Here is a 23,260-nt window from a genome sequence, read left to right on the forward strand (position 1 = left end):
ATCCACTTTTCCGTCACAGCCAGAGTAACGAGTTTCTCTGAAAATTAGCAGTCTAATAATATTTTTACAGAACCATCAAAAGAAATCGACTGACATAATTTGTGGACGTGTTGTCAGACGTTTTCAACACTTCACAGAGATTCGAGTAATACCAACGAAAGTAACTGACGTGACTATTGAGGAGGAGCTCGCCAAAATAATGTATGAAAAATGATTAAGGGTCGAGTGACTAAGATTCCTGAATGAGCGTCACCACGACTTTTCGTGAATTAACCGCGGTTACGAGATCGTAATAATCCGTAGTAAAATCGTTGGACTTCCAGTTCCGTTCTCGTGCGTCCGTTTCAAGTTCCGTCTTAAGGTATGCGTACGTTCGTAACTTTGTCGACGTTCTCATCAGCATCCAAGAAAGTTATAAACTTTGAACATCAAAATACGGAGAAGCGAGAGAGAGGGGAGGGGGGGGGGGGGGAGTAAGACTCGGAGGAATGGCAGTGTGTCAGTGGAACGAGCGATCCAGCTACATTGGGAAACTCGTTTCCCACTTTGTGTCTGTTTGGGTTCGGTGTCGAGCGAACAAACCTGCTGCCCCGTAACTTACGGAATCTCCTCCTCTCCTTGCCAGCAGCATCCCATTTATATACATGTGGCTCATCTCGTTCGTTGGCCTTCGTTTCGCTACTGTGCTACTGCAGCCACTTCCGCATGAAATATTCTCGGTACAAACGGATGTTATATATTACCAGATGAACACTATTTCGAGAGAAACCGATTCTTTGTAGACTGGTCGAGTTCATGTTAGAAAAGTTAACCAAGATCGGTGGTTCGATAATAATTGTTAGATTTTTTTTACGACTTGATCGATTTTGAGGTTTATTTGTGGATTTTTTATCGTGGAACTGTACTCAAGGCACGCTGTTGATCGCGCTGAATGACTGTAACGAAGAAATCCAAATTCGTCGCTTCGCAAAGCTCCTCGAGCAAAAAAAAACTTCAAATTCAGCTTACTGTTTGCTGTTATCGAGAAGCAAGCAATCTATCGATAAAATCTGGGTAAGATATTTTTTTCGTTCGATTGGAACATCGAAAGATGAATTTTTGTTGTAAATTTTAAGGTGAAAACACGATTTTCTCAATAATTCTTAACGGCTGTATTCGCCAATGAGGATTTTTTTCTGGTCGTCGCATCATTCCTGCTCGCCTAATATTTGAGTACTCCTACGATACGTGAATATAGTACCCATAATATAATCGTCGATTCGTTTTCACGGTTGATGTGCTACACGTGGCACGTATATCGAACCCCGGCTGCGAAGCGAACATGATAAAGTTTATATATACTAACTCTGTGGCGAGGTCAAGCAACGAGCAGAGCAACCGATGTGGCCGATTATTTAAGGTCAATGTTAAAGGCACCGAGCGACGCCGGAAGGCGCCTGATACATTTTTATGACAACCGTTGCCTCGGTACATTTCTACCTTTGTAAGCGTTCATTTTTTTCGCTCAACTAGTCGAAATATACGTTTACAAGTGCAAAAATTCGTAGTCTCGAGTTTCTGCGTCCAACGACAATATTCGATTCGATGGGAAATTTTTGTATTGTCAAGTCACTCGTCCATTTTCAAGCTTCGATCAGAACTTGGGAAGAAAGTTCTAATGAAAATTGAAAGGTCTACTTTGCTCGTCACTTTTTCTTATCTCCGATCCATATTTTTTAGCTTCTCAAAAAAATGAAATCGAACGCTTGTGGCTCCTCGTGCACTCTCAGCGTTGACGTATCGAGGTATGGGAACGAATTTATGGGGAATAAAACTCCTGAAAACTTCGGTCCATTCAGTGAGTGTTTTTCTGCGATAACAATAAGCGCGGTTCTCCCTTTTCTCGAGGATTAGAAAAGGTAAATATTTGATAGATTTCTGAGAAAAACAAGTTCGATTTCTGCACATAGCGACTGGGCTAAATTCTTTCTTTGGCACACGCTACTGAAAATTTGCATCTGACCCATGAACCCTCACGAGTCGTATGAATGCCGATAAAAGTTTCCCTTCGTTTCGAGGTATCGAAACCAGCCCGTATACTCGCATTAACGCTCGCTGCTCTCTGTGCGTCGAGGCAAAATAACGTTGCGTTTATTCGCGATCATCGAGTTTGAACGAATGGAAGAAAAATTTCAAGATTTTAACTCCCATTATTCGTCTCCATTGGGAAAGAATCATAAAAAAAATGTTCGACTCGAAATTTCTGTTTCGATTTTCCCACACTGCTTGAAGACATCCGAATATAAAATTTTTTCACGAGCATCACAGTTTCGCGTCAAGAACCTCAACCGTGCCACAGTCCCAAACGCTCGTCGTCTCAACGTTTTCTCGATGTTTAAGTGCAGCGACACTCCTCTCGGCGTTGATTATTCTTCGTCATTGTGTACACCAGCTCAGCTCATACTTTACGGTTATTGAGGACCTTTTGATAGAGGTGTGTACCGAAGTGAATCGCCGATACGAGGGGTGATTTATTTTGTGCCGGAGACACGTGCCACAGGCTGGTTGCAGTTGCCCCGAGAGCTCATCAATAGAACCTGCACGACTCCGTAACAGGCTGCGGGAACAATGAATACACTACTGTGGCCTATTCAGCTTAAGAGAAAAGTACAAGTTTTGAGGCGAGCCGGCGGTCGATCGATCCAAATGAAACAGAGAAACTTGTTTCGCTCTTACACCCTTTGAGTGACTCCCCCATTGTCACTCGCTCGCGCGAATACAACTTTTCTCCTATAATTTCTCCTCGGCTTAATCGAATTCGTTATCTTCGCCACTTTCAGGCTCTTGATCGCGTACTAATTCGCTTCATGGTACATCGATAAGGTGACCCTGTACCCGGCAAGGTACGCTCTCGAGAATCCCCAAACCCCGCACACAGAGATAATGGGAAATAGAAAAAAAAACATGGATAAAGTGTAAGCTGTTAATTCAAGAAGCTCTTCGAATGAATTTCATTTCTCAGCTGAGTAACTTGATTGGTTTTTACATCGCGATCTGGTTTAAGAAAAAGCCCAAAAATCGTCACATCTGAGGATAGAAGAGGGCAAAAAGCCTCGCGGAAGCTCGTTCGATGTTTGGCGTCGAGCCGCAACTGCGTTTCTTGATCAGAGAAATTGACCGAATTCCAGAAATTTCGATGCTTCTTTATGTAGTATTTTAAGCAATAAAATAGTCGCCTTCCGTGCGATACAAATTCTCGAAAAGATGTATCGCGTTATTTGCACCACATGTAGAGAGAGAGAGAGAGAGAGAGAGAGAGAAAAAGCAAATACACGATGGCATTTGTGCCCTTGTGAATTCGAGTTTGCCGAAGCGAAATCTTGAAGCTCACGTCGGGTTGACAAAGATTTGTCGTGCTTCTGGTCTCTCAAATCACGAGAGTCATCCGGTGCTCGTTTGAGCATTCGTGCGAAAAGGAAAAAGCCCCGGAATCCGAAGAGAAGTCGAGATACTGAGACACGGCGTACCAGTGAATTCGTCAATTGCAGAAACAAACATTCGGCTTGCCAAAGTCCAAAGAATAGAACGCGCCTCGACATGGTTTCATATTATCCTGACTAACGATTTTTCAGTCACCTTTTCCGCTTCATTTCACTCTTCATCTTTCGAGTCTACGTCGCAATTATCTTGGCCACGTTTCGTTTTTTCATCAGCTTCATTTCTCTGTGATAAACCTGAAATTCGAGTGTCCAGTGTGCAAGCAGACTCCTGGACTCCCTGCAGAAATTACTGACTCTCGTAAGTCGCTGACCGCATCGCTCTGCTTTCCATTGCCAGGCAACCGATGCCCGAATCCGGTATGCCTCAAACGCACACGCACAGATTCGAATCCGCAAATATTCACGCACATCTTCTCTGGAATGATTTTGATGTATGAGCACGATAAAAGCGTAGTCGTGAATTCATGTGCGCGCAGAGCCCGGATGACTCAGCCGCGCGCGGAGCACCGCAGCCACGCACACGAGCGCGAGCCTCGTCTCGAGAAAACTTGCGGGAGGCTCGAGCTGACCTCCTATAAGCAGCGTCCATCATCTCGCTGAATCTTATTTTACTCAATTGACCCAGTAATACCCAGCTCCTGCGCATTATCAGTCCAATATATGTACACATAATTCAATATAATGCGTTTCGTTGCACAGAAATATACTGTGACGTACAGCCGAGTAAGAGAACGTTGAAAGCCGGACAAGATATTTCACGTTCATGGCCGCTCTCGCGAGTACGCAACGCATGATTTATTCCCACCGAATAAATTACAGCGCCGAACTGCTCGATCTCGTACTCAATAAATCTCGATCCATCGCTCCTGAATGTTCAATGGAAATTTGAGAATTTCGAAAATGCATTTCGAATTGGGGCCATGAAAAAGAAAAGAGTGCGGATGAAAACCCACATCTTGGGGAACGAAGAACAATTATTTTTTCACTTTTCTCGACGCTCAATAACCATTGCTTTGGTGATTTCGAGCACGAGCACAATTGCCACGAAACAACGATCAATTGTCGGAATTATGATGAAGTTTTTATCGAAGGAACTGAGCGCTCGGGTTTAGAGAAAATCTCGCAGGGCGCGACTAATGTTTGAAATACAAGTTGCGCAACCGCTGACGAGTTAATGAATCACCGACTTTCCAAGGTCTGTTCCAATAACGTAGAAAACATAATTGTTGCTTGCCATTTTACTCGGATGCGTTTTTTAATCGAAATTTATTGAAATAGTATAAAATATTTGGGAAAATAGATTGGATGAGATGTCGAAAAATAACGTGGGCAGTTGGAGGATTTATTGGGGAATGATTTTTAACGAGAGTCGCCTCCGTAGGAAACGCAATCGATAAACTGCCGTTTTGTTAAACTTTGAAGTAGCAATTTTCAAATTGATCGAGCGCACGATAATTGCGGCATCCCATCGAAATTACACGCTCGTTTTTGATCATTATTCTCATTTCGAAATAAACAGCGTTCACGATAAACTTCAACGTTTTCGCTCAACCACAAAGTTATTCACCACTCACAGCTGGTCGAACTGTTAAACCGTGAAACTACGACGATTATGCAATTTGTGAGCGCGGATCTCGAACGGAAACAGTACGCGGGTGTTGATCTCTTGTGTAAGTCGTGGGCTTGCAATTCTGAGACTCGTATTTAACGAAGATTTAAACCTCCTCGCGCTCACCAGCGCAACCGGTGCACCGAAAAACTGTGCCTTTGTCCGTGTTCAAACATTCGTAGGTGTTTCTGACAAATTCAGCTGCCAGTTTGCGAATTCTCCCTCATGTTTTCAAATCTCGATAAAATTTTTTCAACTTATGAAATTTAGACTTCGAAACATTTTTTAAGAGCGTTTCTAATAATTTTAACTTCACGAATGTCATTCCCGTTGCTCTTCCCACAAAATTTAGTCTTAATACTCATGAATTTTTAAAATACCGGAGAAACTGTGATTTGATAAACATTTTTTTACCGAAAATGCGTCTGCCGAGAAAAATGTTGGCGACAAGCTACGGTTGTCTAAACAAGTCATTTTTGCGTATTATAAAAAAAAAAGCATGTCACTCCATAAATCTCAGTGAGTAAAAACGACTCGACAGAAAATAAACTCGTTTATACATTCACAAGCAAGTACTTTTGTCTTTTCATTCGTTCGTATATTTATTTATTTTCTTACAGGCTTATTCCTTTCGCTATAAATATTTGACAAAAATTGTTTCACTTCAAGTGGGATTCCCCACATATTTATCTAGCAGTGAGTAGTAGCAACAACTTCTTGAAATCTCCGTCGGATATGCATTTTCAGTGGTGCTCCCGGGGCTCTCGTAACATATGAGTAGTAACTTCACGTTCTCGTGCCTTGTTTTTCTCTATTTCTCTCTCCTTCCTTTCTCGAGCGTGCATTACTTTTTCACTGGGATCTGAAAATAAAATTTAGCAGTATGCTACTAGCAAAATTACTGGAGGAAAATGAATAAAAAACAGGCTGAGTGAAAAAAGGCATATTCCGTGCCACGAAATATCGAGCTCGAAGCTGCTTTCCATTATGAGCTCCGCATTTCCCTCATTACGTTAACACTCCGATTCTTTGTTAAAATAATGAATAAGCGGATAAACTTATCTGCAAAGAGCCTCCGAAGCCCACTCCGTTGTCGAGGAATCCATCAAATAAATAATCCGCAGCTCGAGTTTTTAGTTCACAAAAATAATGAGACTAGCCGGGCGCATCTTACCGCGAGATTCTCAAGACGACACGGAGCAGGGCGGAGAAGAGTTTTCCATCAGTTGAATAACAAGTACACCCTCACCAGACAGTGCTGCGAAGGTCTAGAGAAAAAAATGAATCTCCTCGTGTGCAACAGTGCAACGCACTTTGTCGCGAAAGACACGAGTAATCCGAGGTTCCATGACCGAGAACTGTGCAGATATAGGTTGGTGCATGTGAAATATGGCTAAGTGCAGCTATTGCTCAGCCAGAAAGAAGAGTCAAAGAGCACGTAGTGAGAACGTACAGCCGAACCATCACATTTTTCGTGCTTTCGCATTCCTTTTTTCCACCTCATTCCGGCTCAAAAGTACACACTCCTTTTTCATTTATTTCGAAAAGATATGCTGTGCGAGTGAATAAGAATGCGAACATTTCAAATGTCAGAAGTTAAAACTCGAGTTTTCTGGAATATAAATCCACTCTAAGGGAGCCACGGCCGCTCGAATATGATCAGTAATTCAAATTTATTTCAACTATCTCTCGTTTTCAACATTCGCTTGAGGAAAAAGCTTCACTCCCCGGATGTAGTAATCGGAGATGAAGCTCTGGATTGAAGCTCGCGCAGCTCCCAACGCCGTTACCGCAGTATCAAGTCAGCTCTACTGACACTCGATACTTTTTTATTCTCCAATTATCCAACGAAATATGATAATTATTGCGTGTATGAAATCCAAACAACAAATGAGACTTTGTTGGAGGACTTGTCTTCGTCGGCATTTTCACGTGCGGAAGCCGTCGGGACTCGTCGCGCTAACACAATAACGAGTTGAGACTAAAATCGTCCATTGTAAAAAAGGAAGCTTTCCCATGCGAAAGGAGGCAAACAACGCCAACGACGACAGGACACGAAGACGCGAATCCTACTGCCTCGCGATGGCAGTCGCAACCTACTTAAAATCCTTCATCGCACTGCGTGCGGTACTCGCTCTTTGTATTATGAAACATTCTACTCACTGCAATTCGGAACGCGAGAACGTATCGTCGTGCTGGAAAAGGCACAGCGCGCAGGAGGGTCGAGCCGCGGTTCATTGTCTTACCTGCGAGAGGAGCGTGTAGGCAATGAGCTCGAGTCGAGTCTCATTGCGGCGTCGCATGTACCTCTGGTATAATAACGCAAAGTCCATTTCGAGCTGTGCGTCAAGCTCTGAGAGCGAGAAGGACGCCACGAAAGCGCCCTTTTCAATGCTGGATTCGTCGATGCATGAGAAACCACGGCGCATGCCCAATTTGTATTTATTTTGAAACAGAGCTTAGCAAAGTTACGCAGAAGCCAGGTACCGAGCTAAATCCTTTGAGGCCGAAATAAATCGTCGCACGTGACTTTGACGGAACATGCTATTGGACCTTCGAACTTGTTCCCCCCCTTCGACGATCCGATTTTCGCCGTATACTCTCAGCTGTCCTTTGGAAAACTCCATCAACGTCCGAACGATTGGCCCAATATATATCCCGTACTTAACCAACTTAATTATCGACTGGGCTCGCCCGTCAGTTCGCATGTAGCCAATAATTCGTCTACGAGGGCCACCCCGTTGAGCTCTACAGCACATGGGACGCCGCTCGTAACTTTCCACGATGTAATTTCAAACATACGTAAATTCCGTGATCATTTCGACCGTTTTATTTTCTCGTGCTTTTACATTTTCAATTAACAAAATGGATCCAGATGCGAGACTGCGTGGCCGCATCTGGCTCGATGCTTTTCGGCCAATGGGAGCTCGCATCTTCCTCGTGGCTCGAGACAGCCCCGTCAACGAAGCTCGTTTATGATAATTGCTGCGATTCGTTATATAACAATGAAAGAACGATGCTTTCGTGGGAAAAAAAAAAATCCTCAAGTCGTGGGTCAAAACTCTTTTAGTAGTGCCACGCACCATTTACGAATGTAGAAACCTGCTCGTGTGAAGAAAATTACGAAGAAAGGGAAAAAAAGAGCTCTCGTTATCGCGCCACGTTTTCTATTTCAAAGAGACCCCTGATACCGAGTAAAACGCGACCGTATTTCTCTGCCAGTAGACACAACAGTAGAAAGTCTTAAATCTCCTGTGAACACAGGGCTTTTTCAAAGCAAAGTGCAGATATTCGATCCAGCCCCTTCTCAAGTCCTAACAACTCCCCACATTTTTGTTTCACTAGCGTCGTTCGCATACAGCCGAAAAAACATTTCTATTCGCAACGGTGCGTACCGGCACGTATGGAAATAGCGGTTTCTCGTGACTCTGTTCAGCGGACACTCCAAGATTAGAATGACTGAAGAAGGCCCACGTCAGCTTTGATGAGAGAAAGGTGAAACCTTGACTGAGAGTTCCCCTCACATTTTTTCCCAAGCTTGAGTTTTCTTATTTTCTTTAATAACTGTCGAATCGCGAATGTTACTAATTCTCGGAAGACTTTTTTTGACTCATGGAGGACGTTTTTCCTCTGGAAGTTTCTTTTCTCATGAGTATTCCAAAAAATACTGAAAAAAATCGTGCTCTGGGCTCGGGTACGAGCACACGAAGTCGCTGAGCCTTCCAGTTATCGAGGTGACAATTACTCAAGAGTTTGACAGAAACCGGCGATGAAGCATGAGCCGATCTTTTGCATAATTTACGTTGCGTCATTGCACAACGTTTTTTTTAAATTATTGATGACGAGTCATTGATGCGGATCGCAAAGTTTCGTTCTCCGCTTAAAGTTTGCACAGAGACAGAACAACTTGCAGTTGCGAGCATGCTACTTTTTCAGTTATACGGCTTACCGTGTGTTTCGCTCGTTAATGCGAGCACTGAAAATAAAATTATTGCTCCTTCGTGAAATGAAAAGGGGTTAAACTCACTTCCCGCAATTCCGGCTCGTTTAATAGACTAATAATTTGCTCGCTCGTGCGCCTGCTTTATATATACGTGCAAATAGAGATACAACCAATGATCAACCGGTCGACAAGAATATTGGTAAGTTTACGTGCTATTCGTCGACCAATGAACAAGCACGAGACGAAACGCTGCAATATTTCCTTAGCAACTGTTGGTGTGCTGTGACAAAGCTTCAAATTCGAATGAAAAAGTTTTGTTTGTGGTTGTTTAAGGCCTTATAAAACTAGCAGCGAGCGAAAAAACGTGATTTTCTTGATTTTTCTTCGACAAGAAAATAAATGCTTATTAAAAAAACTGTGAATGACTTTCATTAATACACATGTTCATGTACTTGCACAAATTTTTCCATCGAAAAATTCCTCCAAATGGCGGAACTCCAGCTGTATTCCAGTAGCACCTTTTTTTAAGCATCAGTTGCTGTGGAGATGATAACTAAAAAACTATTAATCCGATCCATGCCGAATTTATACCACTTATTTATTATAATAATAGCTTGGGTCTGGACGAAGGATTTGTAAAAATTTTGATTTAAAAAAATGGCGACAGTCTTAACAAAAAATTCATTTTTTGAGGTGCTAAATTTTCGGTTTTCTTGTTACTATATTTTTTCCCAACAAAATACGAAATCCTTCGTCCAGGCCCTAGCTATTCTCATAAGAATTAAGTCGTCCAAATTTGGTATGGATCGGATTAAAAGTTTTTTCGTAATCGTGTCCACAGCGAAGATATTTTTCAAAAAGCACGATTGTACGTGAAGAATGTCTAATAAAAAAAATTTCGAATTTTCCGCCCATTACAAGTGAGTATAAGACCTTAAGAGCGAGGAAAAGTCTTGATATCTTAAGCTCTATTGCTAAAAATACTTTTCCGATCTAATCAGTTGATGAGATTTGATCAAAAACGTAAATACGGAACCAATTAAACGCCTGATTATTATATGTTTTTTGAGATCGTAGTGTTAATTTCGTAAGAATTCACTCGGTCCTTATTTCCAGTAAAGTTGAGTGAACGGGTCCTACAATACATCATGGAATTGCGTTGTTCGTGGATCTAAACACTTTGGAACTTTGCACAAGGTGGAACAACGACGAGGGTGACTAAATATTATGTAGGACGATTAGGTGCGATTACGTGTGAGTTCTGAGCACGAATAGCTTTTCCAACGAAATTCATTGTCGTCTAAAACGCGTTGCGGTGCGGACCACGATAATCGTCCGGTGGCAGCAGAGAGTTTAGCTCGCTTCAACTCAACTAATTATTAACTGCTTTAAAGACAAATTGCAAAATTTTGTTCAGATTTATTTGTCCGTGATACACGCAAAAAATAAATCCGAGGAGGTCAATGACAGAAATCATGAAAATGATGAAAGTTAAATTGTTTTCTTCAGTAAACGCATCAGCCACGATCCCCAACTTCGATATGCGACATTCCGAATCTTCATCGATTCCATCCCGAACAATCGATCGTGATTTTTCATTTGCATGAGAAATAGCACGCGACGATCGAAGGTGTGAGTATCAAAAACCAGGAAAGCGAATAATCTGAGAATCAGTAAACGTAAGAAAAAATGTTCAAACTCGATTCTTTTGGCTCGCGAATACGAAAATATGAGATGGAAGTCGTCGTACGTAACTTCGTCTCGTTTTTGTTGAGAAACTCAAGGAACGATGGCGTGAAGAAATCCTTGAAAAAGGCCACTGTAGTGAGTTCACGAGGATGAAAAGAGCGGACTAAGCGACGATTTGGTATGCAAGTAGTACTTCGGCGCTTTGTCCCGAGGGGATGGCTGGAAACGAGGTGGTGACTACCTAACTTGTGTCCACCATGAAACAAACGCGTGGACAAAAGCCGGAGAGGGAAGTGCGTAGGAGAGGGAAAGAGAGGGAAACAGAGAAAGAAAGAACAAAGAGAGAGACGTTCGCCTGTAAAAATACCTCCGTTTAGGTTCAAGGTGGGGCGAGCAAAGGATCAGAAAGAAACGCAGAGAATCGTCGGATCGCCGCCGCATCGCTATATGGCCAACCGGAAGGAAACTAAGAGGCATTGGAATCCATACAAATGTTCAATTAATGCAGAGACCCAGGTGGGCCTCTGAATTCTCCAATGTGCCTTTGTTATATACTTGAAAACACTCGCTTCTTCGGCTTTGTATCCCGTTCTCTTCTCATTTATTTAACGATTATCGCGCTGTTCGAATTCGAATTGTTCGTGCTCACTTTCGGTTTTAGATTTATTTATGGATATTGCTGACAATTTTCCAGCCGTACAGACACAGTTTCATTGTAGACATTCCCATTTAAATATTCAGCTGGGAAAGCCCAAAATCGTTTCGTAATAATTTTGGGAAAGTGCATCAAACTTTTATGCATTATTCAAAAACTGCTGTTCACTTGGGTCGACTATTGAAAACGTTTCTGTCGTGCGCCTTAATTCGACTATTCTCTTGGACTCAATCGACGAGTCTAGTTTCGATCGGTCTCAGGTCTTGCAACAGCTTGAAACCGAACTGTACGGTCGATATTTGAAAACTAAAGTTTGTGTGCGTTTCACAAGAATCAATAAGTACCTAAACTTTTGGTAAAAATGTTTGACGAAAAGCTCAGAGTTTTTGAAATGGGTTTTCATGATTTTTTGAGCTCGATGCTTTCCGGGTTCTTCACACGTCCTTACATTAAAAATTCCATCTAAAACTTGGCTGCAAATGTATATGAGAGATTGAAGATAGAAATTTGGTGAACTCCGGAAATTCCACAAACCTGATCGTGTGTCAACGGAAGAAAAAAAATGGTCAAACGATCGAAATTTCGCGTGCGAGCCGTTGAAAGTCGATGACGGCTTAAAGTTGGAACGAAACTCGGAAGTTGGTAAGACGGTAAAGGTACGCAGAAAAAAATGCTGCATCGGAAAAAGGCACGTAACTTGGCGAGCCCCGACACAAGTCCCATGAATTATTTCGTCAAGTTGGTAGTTTTACCCGAGTGACCTGCTGAAGAAAGTTTTTACGTATAACGTTAATCGGTATGTCTGCCGCGTCGACGACGCCTTTTTATTCTCTTCCCTCTAGTTCGCCTCTTTTGCGACTCGTCGTCACTTCCGGTGCATTCTGTGAGAGAAATATTAATGAAGTGCTCTACCTCACGTGCATATCTGTGAATATTAATAGACCTATATATGTATATATGCACTGCACTCGTGCCAGGGCTTCGTTCAGATGATTCCCGCCGAGTACCTTGCAACGATCTCAATTAAATTAATTTTTTAATAATTTTATTATCAATAACAATTGCTGGCTACGATGGACGCAATTATTTTAATGCAAATGAGCAATAGTGTCACTCACTGAAACGAGGTTTTGTTGGATCACTCAAACATTTTATTGCACATATTCGACAAATTTCCGTCCACCCACTGGAATTTCGAATATTAAAACGAAGCTGTTCTATTTCGAAAGGAAACTTTGCTGAAACGATTGAAGGTCTGGTTACGTCGATTAAATGTTTGAAGATTTTACTAAAATTGCCATCCCAATGTTCGCTCTGGAAAGCCAATTTTGATGTAATATTTGTTCTTGTAGAATGGATTAAAATTTAGCCTGCGAGTCTGAAGTATCAAATGTAATTGAAGTAATTAAATGAACCCAGAGGTTTGGAAGATACTCGAAAACGAATTTAGGAGAAAATTTCAATCGCATAAGAACGTGGCAATTTCATTATCGCCATAAGGTAAGTTGAAGCGCTGCACAAAGGGAATAAATATATTGAGCTGCATCAGCGCGTGTTTGACCGAGGAGCTGGAGCTTCATCGCGTTTCGTAAAACGTTGAAATACATTTTCGGAATTTTTAACTCGAGTACGTAACCGAGCAACGGCTCTTGATGATTCGATTGGTAACAATTAAATTACATTTCCCCCATCGGATGTCGGGCGTATATGGACAAAGTGCTTCACGAATATCGGACGAATATACGCTAAAAAACGAAGGAAAATGTAATTAAAGTATCGAAAAAAATGTGCGCTCATCGGAAGCAACGAATCGTGTCAAAAATCCAGACTTTCAAGGGCCTCCAGCTACGGGCTGCTGGTTTTGTGAGGTCGCCGGGAAAAAATCGATGAAATACGCAACCCTGCAGCATCCTACCCAATTAAGGAAGCGATTCCGAATAACATTTTTTCAAAGATCTGAGCCCGATCGCCAAATATTTAAAAATGGCTGTCAACTTTTTAAATTTTCTCAAATTTTAATGGACCGAGGTCATTGTCAGACTTCGAGAAGTGATGCCTGGCAAGTATGGATGCAGGAGCCCTTAAAATAACTGAAAAGTAGGTAGGAAAAAGCGGCGTTTGCTCCAAGTGCGTGTGACTCGGAGTCCGTGAACTCACAATCGAGGGAAAAAAATGTTAACCAACTTCCCAGAGGCCGATGCAAACGTACAACTTTTTTATGGGTTAATTATAATATTGTGCACTGTAAAAAAAGGAAAGAATGGACGAATGAATAAAAAGTATTCGTTTATTCGTGTGTTTCAGATCGTAAACTCTTCGTGGGTATGCTCTCGAAAAAGTTTAGCGAAAATGATGTCAGAGACATGTTCGAGGTTTACGGAGCAATCGAGGATTGCACGGTGCTGCGAGACAACGCCGGGCAGAGCAAGGGCTGTGCCTTCGTTACATTCGCGAGCAAACAATACGCAATCACGGCCATCAAGACTCTGCATCATTCGCAAACGATGGAGGTAAGTTGCCGAAAATAATTGCATTCGGTCGCCCTTCGAGCGCTCATATTCGCGATGCGTGGATTAAAAAAACAAAACAAAAAACAAATAGCACGTTTCACTACAACAATTTAAGAGAGAATGAAAGAGCGCATTGGAACGAAGTAAATTGACGATAAAAATGCTCGGGAGTTGCAGACCTCGGCTCTCTCTCTCTCTCTCTCTCTCTCTCGCGGTGCCCTAGACTTATTCTTCTTTTTCGACTAAACTCACGATTCTTCCGCCCTGAGGATTGCTCTTGGCCGGCTGCCATGCCTATCTGCACAAGCAGATATAAGACATTTCATGCGCAAGTTCAATTTCGAACTCGCATCATTTTTCACCTGCACGAATTTTCTATGCTTTTCCCGACGATAAAACCGCGTTCACAAACGCGCTTTTTTCGCTTTTCAATTTGGCCATTTTTACCATTTCGACGAGGTATCGGAGTCTCGAACTCCTGCTGAGTCTCTTGGGATTGCTGCTGCCGTGATAAGTGGGCATGCGTATGCTCACGAATAAAATCCCTGACAACATTGTTACTCTCCAAAAAGTCACACTCGCTTCTTCATCCCTCAATTCGTTACTTTTCTACTCAGTCAATATAAAAAAACTCAGAGTTTTCCATCAAATCCTCAAATTCCTCTCAATCTACTTCCTGCGAAATAATTAAACGAATTTTTCACCAGAATCACTTCAAGTCCCTAAAAAACCAAAAGTTGGAATTTAATTTAGTTTTCCACACTTGTGTACCGGATTCCCCAACCGTTAGACACCGAACGTAAACGGGTCGAGGATAGTTTGAAGATTTAGTTGGTTTAGAAATTGTAACGGAACTTAAATTGCACATTGTAAAAATGCAGGATTATACCCAACTTGCATTTTCCTTGAGGGTAAACATGTCGAAAACTCGAACGACTCGAAAACCTGTCGCTTTCGAGACGAAACTTTACATCGTGAAATAGCCCATATATGTATATACGAGCGAGAGTATATACTTCATCGTGTAAATGTATTGCTAGAGTTAGTGCATCTCAACGATAAAAGTCGATATACCGATTTAACTTTCGGGGTGAGAATCGAGAGCGAAGATCAACGAGCGAAGGAACGCGGCTCCTCGACGATGCCAATCGTTCGAGACTCTTTGCTTTTTCGTCACACCACTCAATCGACCTTTTTTTCTTTCACTTTTTTGCGAGCTCGTTCAGTGTGCTTTGTAGACTGCGAAACGGATCGCTCGAGAGTGAACTTTCGAAGTAGCTAATGACCTAACTCGATCGGCTTTGGCTCATCTGATTTAAAATAGAAAAACGATAGATTAAGGCATTTTCCGAAAGTGAATTTTGGGTCGGATGCAGACTCGAGTCCTGCTCACAAAAAAAACGAACTCGAAGAATTAGCGACATCGACGGAAAAGTTTTTCGAGAGTTTTAACGATAAAACTCTAAGGAATTTTGCAATATAAATTCACCATTTTGGAAGATCAGTTGAGATGGGCTTTGAAAAATATCAATTCCTTCAAGAGCAGTTACGGGCACGAAAGTCAGCTGGGTCCCTCTGAGAGTAACGTTATCGAAGAATATTCAACGGAATTTCAATTCGAGGTTCCCGTCGCCTCGCTGTTGGACTTCGAAATACAAATTCGAAACGAAAAGAAGAAAAAGTTTTTTCTGACACCTATCGATCGCTCCGACGATATTTCTCGTTTGGTAGATGCGACGTTCGACACGATTTCGAGCAGCGGGTCGTGCAAAATTAATATCACTTTTCCTTGTGGAATAGTTAAATTCCCATAGAAATAATATTCGCGTCAATATTCCGACTTTCATAGCACCTCGACGTCGTTTCTTCTATTTCTCTCGACTTTTTAAAGAAACTTGAAACGTTACAAAAGAAGAAAACTTTAAAAGTAGCAACCGTAAACTGAGCAACGGGGATTAGAAAATTTCTCATTTCCGTCATCCACAGATTCCTTACATGATTCATCATTTCTCTCAGAAAATAACCAAAAATTCGCCATCCTGGTACGCAGCACTGTTGCAAGTGCTGAAAAAATGTCATCCAAAATAGTCAATTTACAAAAAACAACAACTTGCTTGCATTGAAAAACTTTTGAAAATAAAACGAAATTGAAAAAATTTTAAGGTAAATATTTACTTTATTCACTTTTGCTCAAAATAGTCTTAAAATTTTTTTCCAGCATTATTATCAATAACGAATAATACCGCGATCAATTTTAGGGAGGGGGAAGGTACAAAAACCAAAAAAAAAAAAAAAATTTGAAAAAGTCCGAAAGAAATTTCAGTTTCTTCCCTATATTCAAACCCATCCAACGATTCCGCACACACATCCGAGCATTATTCTCAATAAAAAATATTATCGCGATTAATTTTAAGAAGGGAAAACGGGAAAAAACAACATATGATTTTTTTATTCCTTAGTTTGTAAACTGTTTTTGGCGACGCCAAAATCTGTTATTTTTTCATCGTTGGAGTATTCAATGGGCAAATTTGACATGGACCGGCCCATGTGTACCTTTGAACAAACGTTGAATATGAGATTGGCGTTGCTTAGAAAAATAGGAAAAGAGTAAAGAGAAGATACTTTGATACGACGGTGCGAGAGGGATAAGTTGATAAAAAGAATAAGTGCGAGAGGAGAGGAAGAAAGAGGTTGAGAGAAGCGAGTTGGGTAGTCGTATATGGTGGTGGATTGGAGAGTGGCTTATACTTTTATACGATATATAATGAATTCTGGAGGCAGGTGAAAATCCATTTGGTTGAGGAAAACGGCTTGCAGTGGCAAACGGCTTGGTTCTTGGCAAAGCCGAGCCAGATTAGTTCTATAGATACATTTTCCCATCCCGTCCGTTCATCCGTTCATCCGTTGGTAGGAACCGTGTTGTCTGCGATCCCGAGGACTGCGTCGCATCACTATTGCATACGGTACAAATGGAATAGGAAAGCGCCACAAGCCCTTTCGCCACTGTAGTCCCAGCAAAACTTTAATAAAGCCCGGTGTCCTCGACGGCATTCCTGCTTGTATATGAGAAGAAGAACCATACAACTTTTCGATTTTCGACATACCGATGTTCTTTTTTGTGTTGCTATCCGGGATGGGACGGTATGAAGAGAATACCAGCTGATGGTTCAAAGGGTGGGCGAGAGAGCGGCGCTGGGTCGGGGGTTGGGACGCGAGCTGTGAAAAAATTACATTTTTCCGCTCTCGAATTGAAGCGTGGATATGAAAAGCCTGCAGACTGCGCTGAACAAGTTCCGAAATGGTCGCGTTTCCTCGTTGGCTCTGTACGACCATTTCTATATTTATAATCCCCGTTTCATTATTTGAGTCATCGAAACGACCCTAGGACGATGATTTTTAAGGTTTCTCCGCACCCCTCGGACAGTTGGCTCCCCCCAAGTTAGCCCGAGAACTCACTGAGCTCACTCGATCCTCGTCGCACTTCCGCGAGCCACGAAGACGAAATTTTTCCTCCTCTTGCATCTGCCGGAACTGGAAAATTGTAAAATTTTCTGTACACGGAGGCTGCCCCGGTGCTAAGAATCATCGTGAAAATATTAGGAAGACCGGATGTGCCGGCAAGTTCACGGCTAAAGTATGCCCCGACGCGTGCATCCACAGCCGCACACACGACCCTCGTTTTACATATAAATATTTAGATCCACGTTTTACGTATACACGTACACTGGATTTGGCACTGTAGTGAGCATGTTATACGAGTACACGAAATCGTTGCCAAAGCACGCGGCACAGTCGCTGCCCTCACAGTGCACCCCTCGCTCCACTCCTCTCATCGCCCTTTCCTCCCCCCACTTATTCTCCTCACTACCTCCGGCAATTTCATTTTAATATCATGAATATTTCCGGCTCCAAGTACCACGAACTCGATCGTCCCAAGGCTATATAACGCTGGCCCATTTCGTTTTCGATTGCACATTCCGGCGGCGACGATAGTGCTATTTCCCTACACGCCTCCTCCTCTCACGAGTGTTCGTCTTCTCGCGAATTCACCCTTTCCCCTGCGCGTACACATCTCCCGATGCCAACTGTAGCCCCGTCTCAGGAGCTGCGTCGAAAACATTTTTTTTCTTCGCTCTATACATCTGTGCCTGGATAACGATGTGGAAATGGTGCAAAGCCAATCGAGACTTTACTCCCAACACTTTTTTGCATTTCCTTGAAAGAAAGTAATTGCGAAAGGAGCGAGAGCCGAGGAGCTTGCATCCCCGTCGATGCTTTTCTCGAGTACGCTATATACAAAGCTAAATGTCTTTACGGATATTTCCCCGATAAATATCATTCGCTGCTGGATACTTCGCGTAAGCCTCGTGAGAAGCTTCAAACGAAATACCAATTCGGAGTCAATTGCACGTGGCCATGGGCCCCCCCCGAGGATTTTACTTTTATGAGAAATTCAGCGCAATAACTGTTGTTCGAGTGATTCAGTGTGGAAAATAATCGAATGAAGCCCCAAAAAATTCTGTGCCTCCTAGAAACTAATAAAATGAAGTTTTTTTTTTCTTCTTATTATTTTACTCGATTCGAATCGACGTCGATGAATATTGTGAATAATGGGCCAAGAATAAGGTATCACAGCTTTTTTTGAAACGTGTTTTCAATTGATCCTGAGATCGTGATGAACCAGTAGAATTTTTATTTTCATTTTATAAGACTGAAAAGTGTCGTATAAAATTATTTTTTATTTAGGATTTTGAATTTTCGCGCGGAAACGCTAACCGCCGTGCTGTTTCGGTTTGTGACGTCGCTCCGTTGGTAAACAATACGACTGCGAGAGATTGAGTAACAAGATTTGTGAAAACTGGTGACTTGCGCCTGAATGCAATAATACAAGTGTAAAAACGCCACAAAAATTGTGAATTCATCGCCACCATCGACTTATTTATCATTGGCAGATTCGTACTTTCTGCTTTCACAAAACCGTCTCCCACGATGCGATTTTAATAAAATAAATGATAAAGTTCCACAAAAGTGATAATAACTTGTAAAATTTCAAAATAACACAGAGCGCACGGTAAAAATCTAGATCGTTTACTATCGGAGTGACGTAACGTTGGAATCCAATATGGACGATGGCGTTTTAGACATTTGAAATACAGGTGAAAAAAGACGATATTTAGAATTGAGTTATAAAATTGACGTTGCATTTTTATGAATAAATATTGACGTTTCTCGTTGAATTTTTACGAAATCTATCATAAACATGGATTTTTATATTTTTCCTTACGCATACTGTAAAATACGTTACCACTAACACGTATTTAATTACGCGATTTGTTCAACGAAAATATGAAAATATTGATTTCGAACTTGAATGGAAAAACTCTCCGAGTTGACGAACTTTTAGCAATAAATATCGATAAATGCATACGCCCAGAGTTATGAAGCTTTTCTCGTCTCTGTGTGTTAAAGGGATGCTCGTCGCCGCTGGTAGTAAAATTCGCTGATACACAAAAGGAAAAGGATCAGAAGAGAATGCAGCAAATACAGGCGAATCTGTGGAACATTGCCGGAGTCAACATGGCGCCGCATTACCTCACAACAGTGAGTAAAACTCCAGTGTATATATCGCGTGTTCATTCTCGTCTCACCCTCATATTTTATCAAACGTCCGTGCACGTATGTGGCGTCGTAATTTTATCCAGCGGTGTATTAGATTTGACTTCGGTACAGAGCAGCCAGCCTCGAAGATGAGAATTCTGAGTTATTTCGAGCGGAGTTTCCTGTCGGATGATAATTATATTCCGAATTAATCATCCTCCAACAAATTCATATTTTGCAACTCTCCTTACAATCGGTACGACGAAATTTGAATTTTCATCGACTTAATCTGATTTTCACTGAGTTTTATGCAATCGGAATACTCCATTTGTTCGTAATTAAAACACTGTCCTTAATGAAATTCGCGCGCGATCCGAAAACGTCTGCCACCCTTTTTCAGAAACAGAGGAACATTTCATCAAAGTACCCAAAATTAACTTCACTTCCAATCGCGAGTAATCATTTTTCAAGATAATCAAATCTACCAAGAAAAAGTATCAACGTCATCTCGTCGCTAGCAAACTTACCTCGAATCGTTAGCACGCCGCAATATTATTTGGCACTTTTTAAATAATGTCAATTCCGCGCACCCAACTTTCGTGCAATGACACTACAGAGAAGCTGCATCGAATTTAAAAACAAGACTTTGTCATAGAATTCTGAAAAAAAAGAAGTCCATCGCATTAAAATGGCGCAGCGTTAAAATACCGAAATAATAGTATTTAACAAACCTTCAGTTTTTAACGTGTGGTTTAACTTTAATATATCGCGCATGAATCTCCTAACCGCATACAATGCTCCGTAATATAAGCACACGTGCATAAATTGTATGTATTTGGTAGAAAATAGTCCAAGCCTGGAAACCGCATCGTACAGTTCATGGCACAACGATGTGGTGAACCCCGGTTGGGGTTACGTACGTACTGTGTGCTCGTGTTTACGTACGTGTGTCACTAAAAAGCTCCGAACGCTAATGTGTTTGCTTCGAAAACATCGATAGACCGGCGCGCTGCCACTACTCGTATACGTGTACTCGAATCCATCATAAATATGAGAAGAGCTATAGGTGCATTTGCGTTCGTGGTGTGTGTACAGGGTGTCCCAGGAGCCGCGTGAGCGCGGCGATAAGCGTTGCCTTCGTTCGCCAGTTTGCTGTCAACCGATTATTCCCCGTTTTTAACTAATTTTATCGTTTTCCCGAGCGTACAAAATAACTGAACGAGGATAATAGAAGCTCGGTAGAGCGCAGTTGCTCTACGAAACGAGAAGCGGCCATAATGCCTGCCCATTAAGACGGGAAGGTAATTGCTTGCTTTTAGTTTTCAATGCTACGCCTCGAGCCAATGAGAAGCCTGGGGAAAACGAGCATTCGGAAGTGCCCCGGTGCGCTCGCGCTTCGTGGCCATCTTCCTGCCAACATTGGGAATGTGCGCGACATTCGAAAATGCAACAGAATTGCTTAGGAATCAAAAAGCAAACGGGACACGCAGAGTGTGACAACGGTATCGAAATACTCTGCATCGCATTACACTAGCTTTTTCGTCCCCGCGTCGTTCCATCCCCGTACACTTCGTAATACCGGTCATTCGCGGTTGGCTTTACGATTGATAACGTTTCGGAGTGGCTTTCACTCGCGCGAATGCTTTTCGGCTCCGTAATTCCTCCGTAACGTAGCTCAATGTTCGAAGCTCTCGTTTTAAGAGCGTGAGGTCTGGAAATATGTGTAATGGCACTGCCCGCGAGCGTTGCTCGTTTCGTTTTCTGTCGCTGCGTTATTTGGGGGATCGCGCGCTCACTTTACGACGAGGATCCGTACAACTTTCGCCGATATTCTAAGCCGTGGAAATCCGCGTAAACGAAAAACGTCGAGTGGGCATTCGGAGCGAAGGATCTTCCATACCTTAAGGTTAAACTACATTCGCGGTTCTCACGAATTTGTACGAAAGTGCCAACGTAACTTTCAGCGAGCAATATCCTCGCGCTTCGACAAGCAATTACGTTGCAGCTGCTCAAAAAAATGTGCGCATACTTTTAATGATTTTCCCGTTCATCAAACCTCGGCGCGGTAAATTATTCTGATCAGAGTCGAAACATTGCGAAATTTGTTCTACATCGGCTTTTACATTTAATTGCCTCGAGTTACGCGAATAATTTCAAGAATCACCTCAACCTGAATAGCTGCAAAGCCGCGTGTATAAAAATACTTTTATTTGCTGAGCATCGATGTACTTATCTCCGTTCGAGTGTCGAGTCGTTATTTTAATTTTGTTGGCACTGCGAGGAGAGACTGAGCGACTGCGAGATAACGCGCGTCGATTCTCATTCGCTATGCAGTTTGAGGAAACTCACTTAAGCGATGTTACAACAGGCCAAGCATATGTAGAGCTTTTGGAAAAAGACCTCCGCGAGGAAAAAAATACATTATACATGACCCAGAATTAAGCATTCAACGGCTCGAACACACCTCGTTTTTTACTCCATTTTTCCGGAGTCAGATTTTTCCCTTTTCAACGTTTTATTCGCAAAGAGGAATTTTAATTAATCGCGTTCAAGCGGGCGTGAAAAAATTAGTCGAGCTCTCGGCGCACAGGTCACTGTTCATTTTATGTACTTACCTTTGCGCTTGTGTGCTCGAACTGTAAAGCGAAAATATAATGCACAGATGCACGAACCAACGGAGACAGAGCTCTTGTTGTACACGTTTATCGGCGCGAAAAAGCACCTAATTGATAAACCAATTAAGGGCCTTGGATCAACGGAACGACTGCCTTATCAAAGATTCTTTTCGCCTCGGACTCACTACTCCAAAAATCAATAAATGCTTCTCGTATAGCAAAGCAACGAGTTGAGGAGGTTCGCTACAATTCTGTCCTTTCCCATCAAACCGGCAACGCGTTACACAGCGATATTTAATGGAGAACGAATAAAAAAACGTACTTTAAGTCCGTAGAGAAAAAACGCGGAGAAAATTACTCGATTTTCAATCGAGTCGTTCGATAGTTTTTCAATAACTTTTTGTTTCGTTCACCGTGTCATTTATTCTTGATTATTTTGAATGCGTTGGGTCGCGCGACAGTCGAAAAAACGGTGCAAACGCGTTCGTCACGTGTCATTGCAAGGGACACGGAATCGCATTTGTTAAATTGCGACTCGAAACATTATTTCGGGTTCCCGGTCGTCGTAACTTGACTCGCGGATGTGTTTAATTCCGTAGCCTCCCGGTGCGGAATGATTTTTAAATATTGATTGGAATGAAAATTCGATCAAAAGATATTCGGACGTCGCAGGTGTAGGGCGTTGCGCATGAATGAGCAATAACGATAATTACCATTATTAATTAATTAATTAAATCTGGATATTTTAGCGCTGTGTTGGAACATCGATCTCCCGGGTTTGCGTTAGGGTCGTGGCCGGGACGTGGACGTAAATGATTAATGATGTTGACCGTGTACCGTCCAATCCAAAAGTCACATCCGGTTCAGCTGAACTCGGCAATTTCAAATGTTTCGACGGACCAAAATTTCGATTGCTACGGTTTTTATAGATTCAAAATAATCAACGATTCTCCACTTACGTTCGAAAATAACGAGCACTCGGAACGATATTTCAAATTTAAACGAACCGCCGTTTTGCATGGAAGTTACTTTTTTCTGACAGGCATCAGTCGACGTTTGTTTATCGCAAGTTTTTTCGCCGTCCAGCATCAAAGTACGCTGTCGAAATACCCACGCGAAAATCTTCAATCAATTGATTTTTCCTTCCCACAATAGCAACGTT

The 23,260-nt window shown here is 42.1% G+C and overlaps 1 protein-coding gene across 14 annotated transcripts in view; it reads left to right on the plus strand.

Moving 5' to 3' along the window:
• Positions 1-23,260, plus strand: part of LOC122412491 (CUGBP Elav-like family member 1-A) — a 262,155-nt gene that overhangs the window by 219,125 nt on the left and 19,770 nt on the right. For all 14 annotated transcript variants that reach the window (XM_043422029.1, XM_043422033.1, XM_043422032.1 and 11 more), the window contains 2 exons: positions 13,680-13,885; positions 19,355-19,486. In XM_043422029.1, coding sequence (XP_043277964.1) covers positions 13,680-13,885; positions 19,355-19,486 — 338 coding nt within the window. The remainder of the gene's footprint in view (positions 1-13,679; positions 13,886-19,354; positions 19,487-23,260) is intronic.

Source organism: Venturia canescens, chromosome 6, assembly GCF_019457755.1.
Source record: "Venturia canescens isolate UGA chromosome 6, ASM1945775v1, whole genome shotgun sequence".
Classification (NCBI taxonomy): Eukaryota; Metazoa; Arthropoda; class Insecta; order Hymenoptera; family Ichneumonidae; genus Venturia; species Venturia canescens.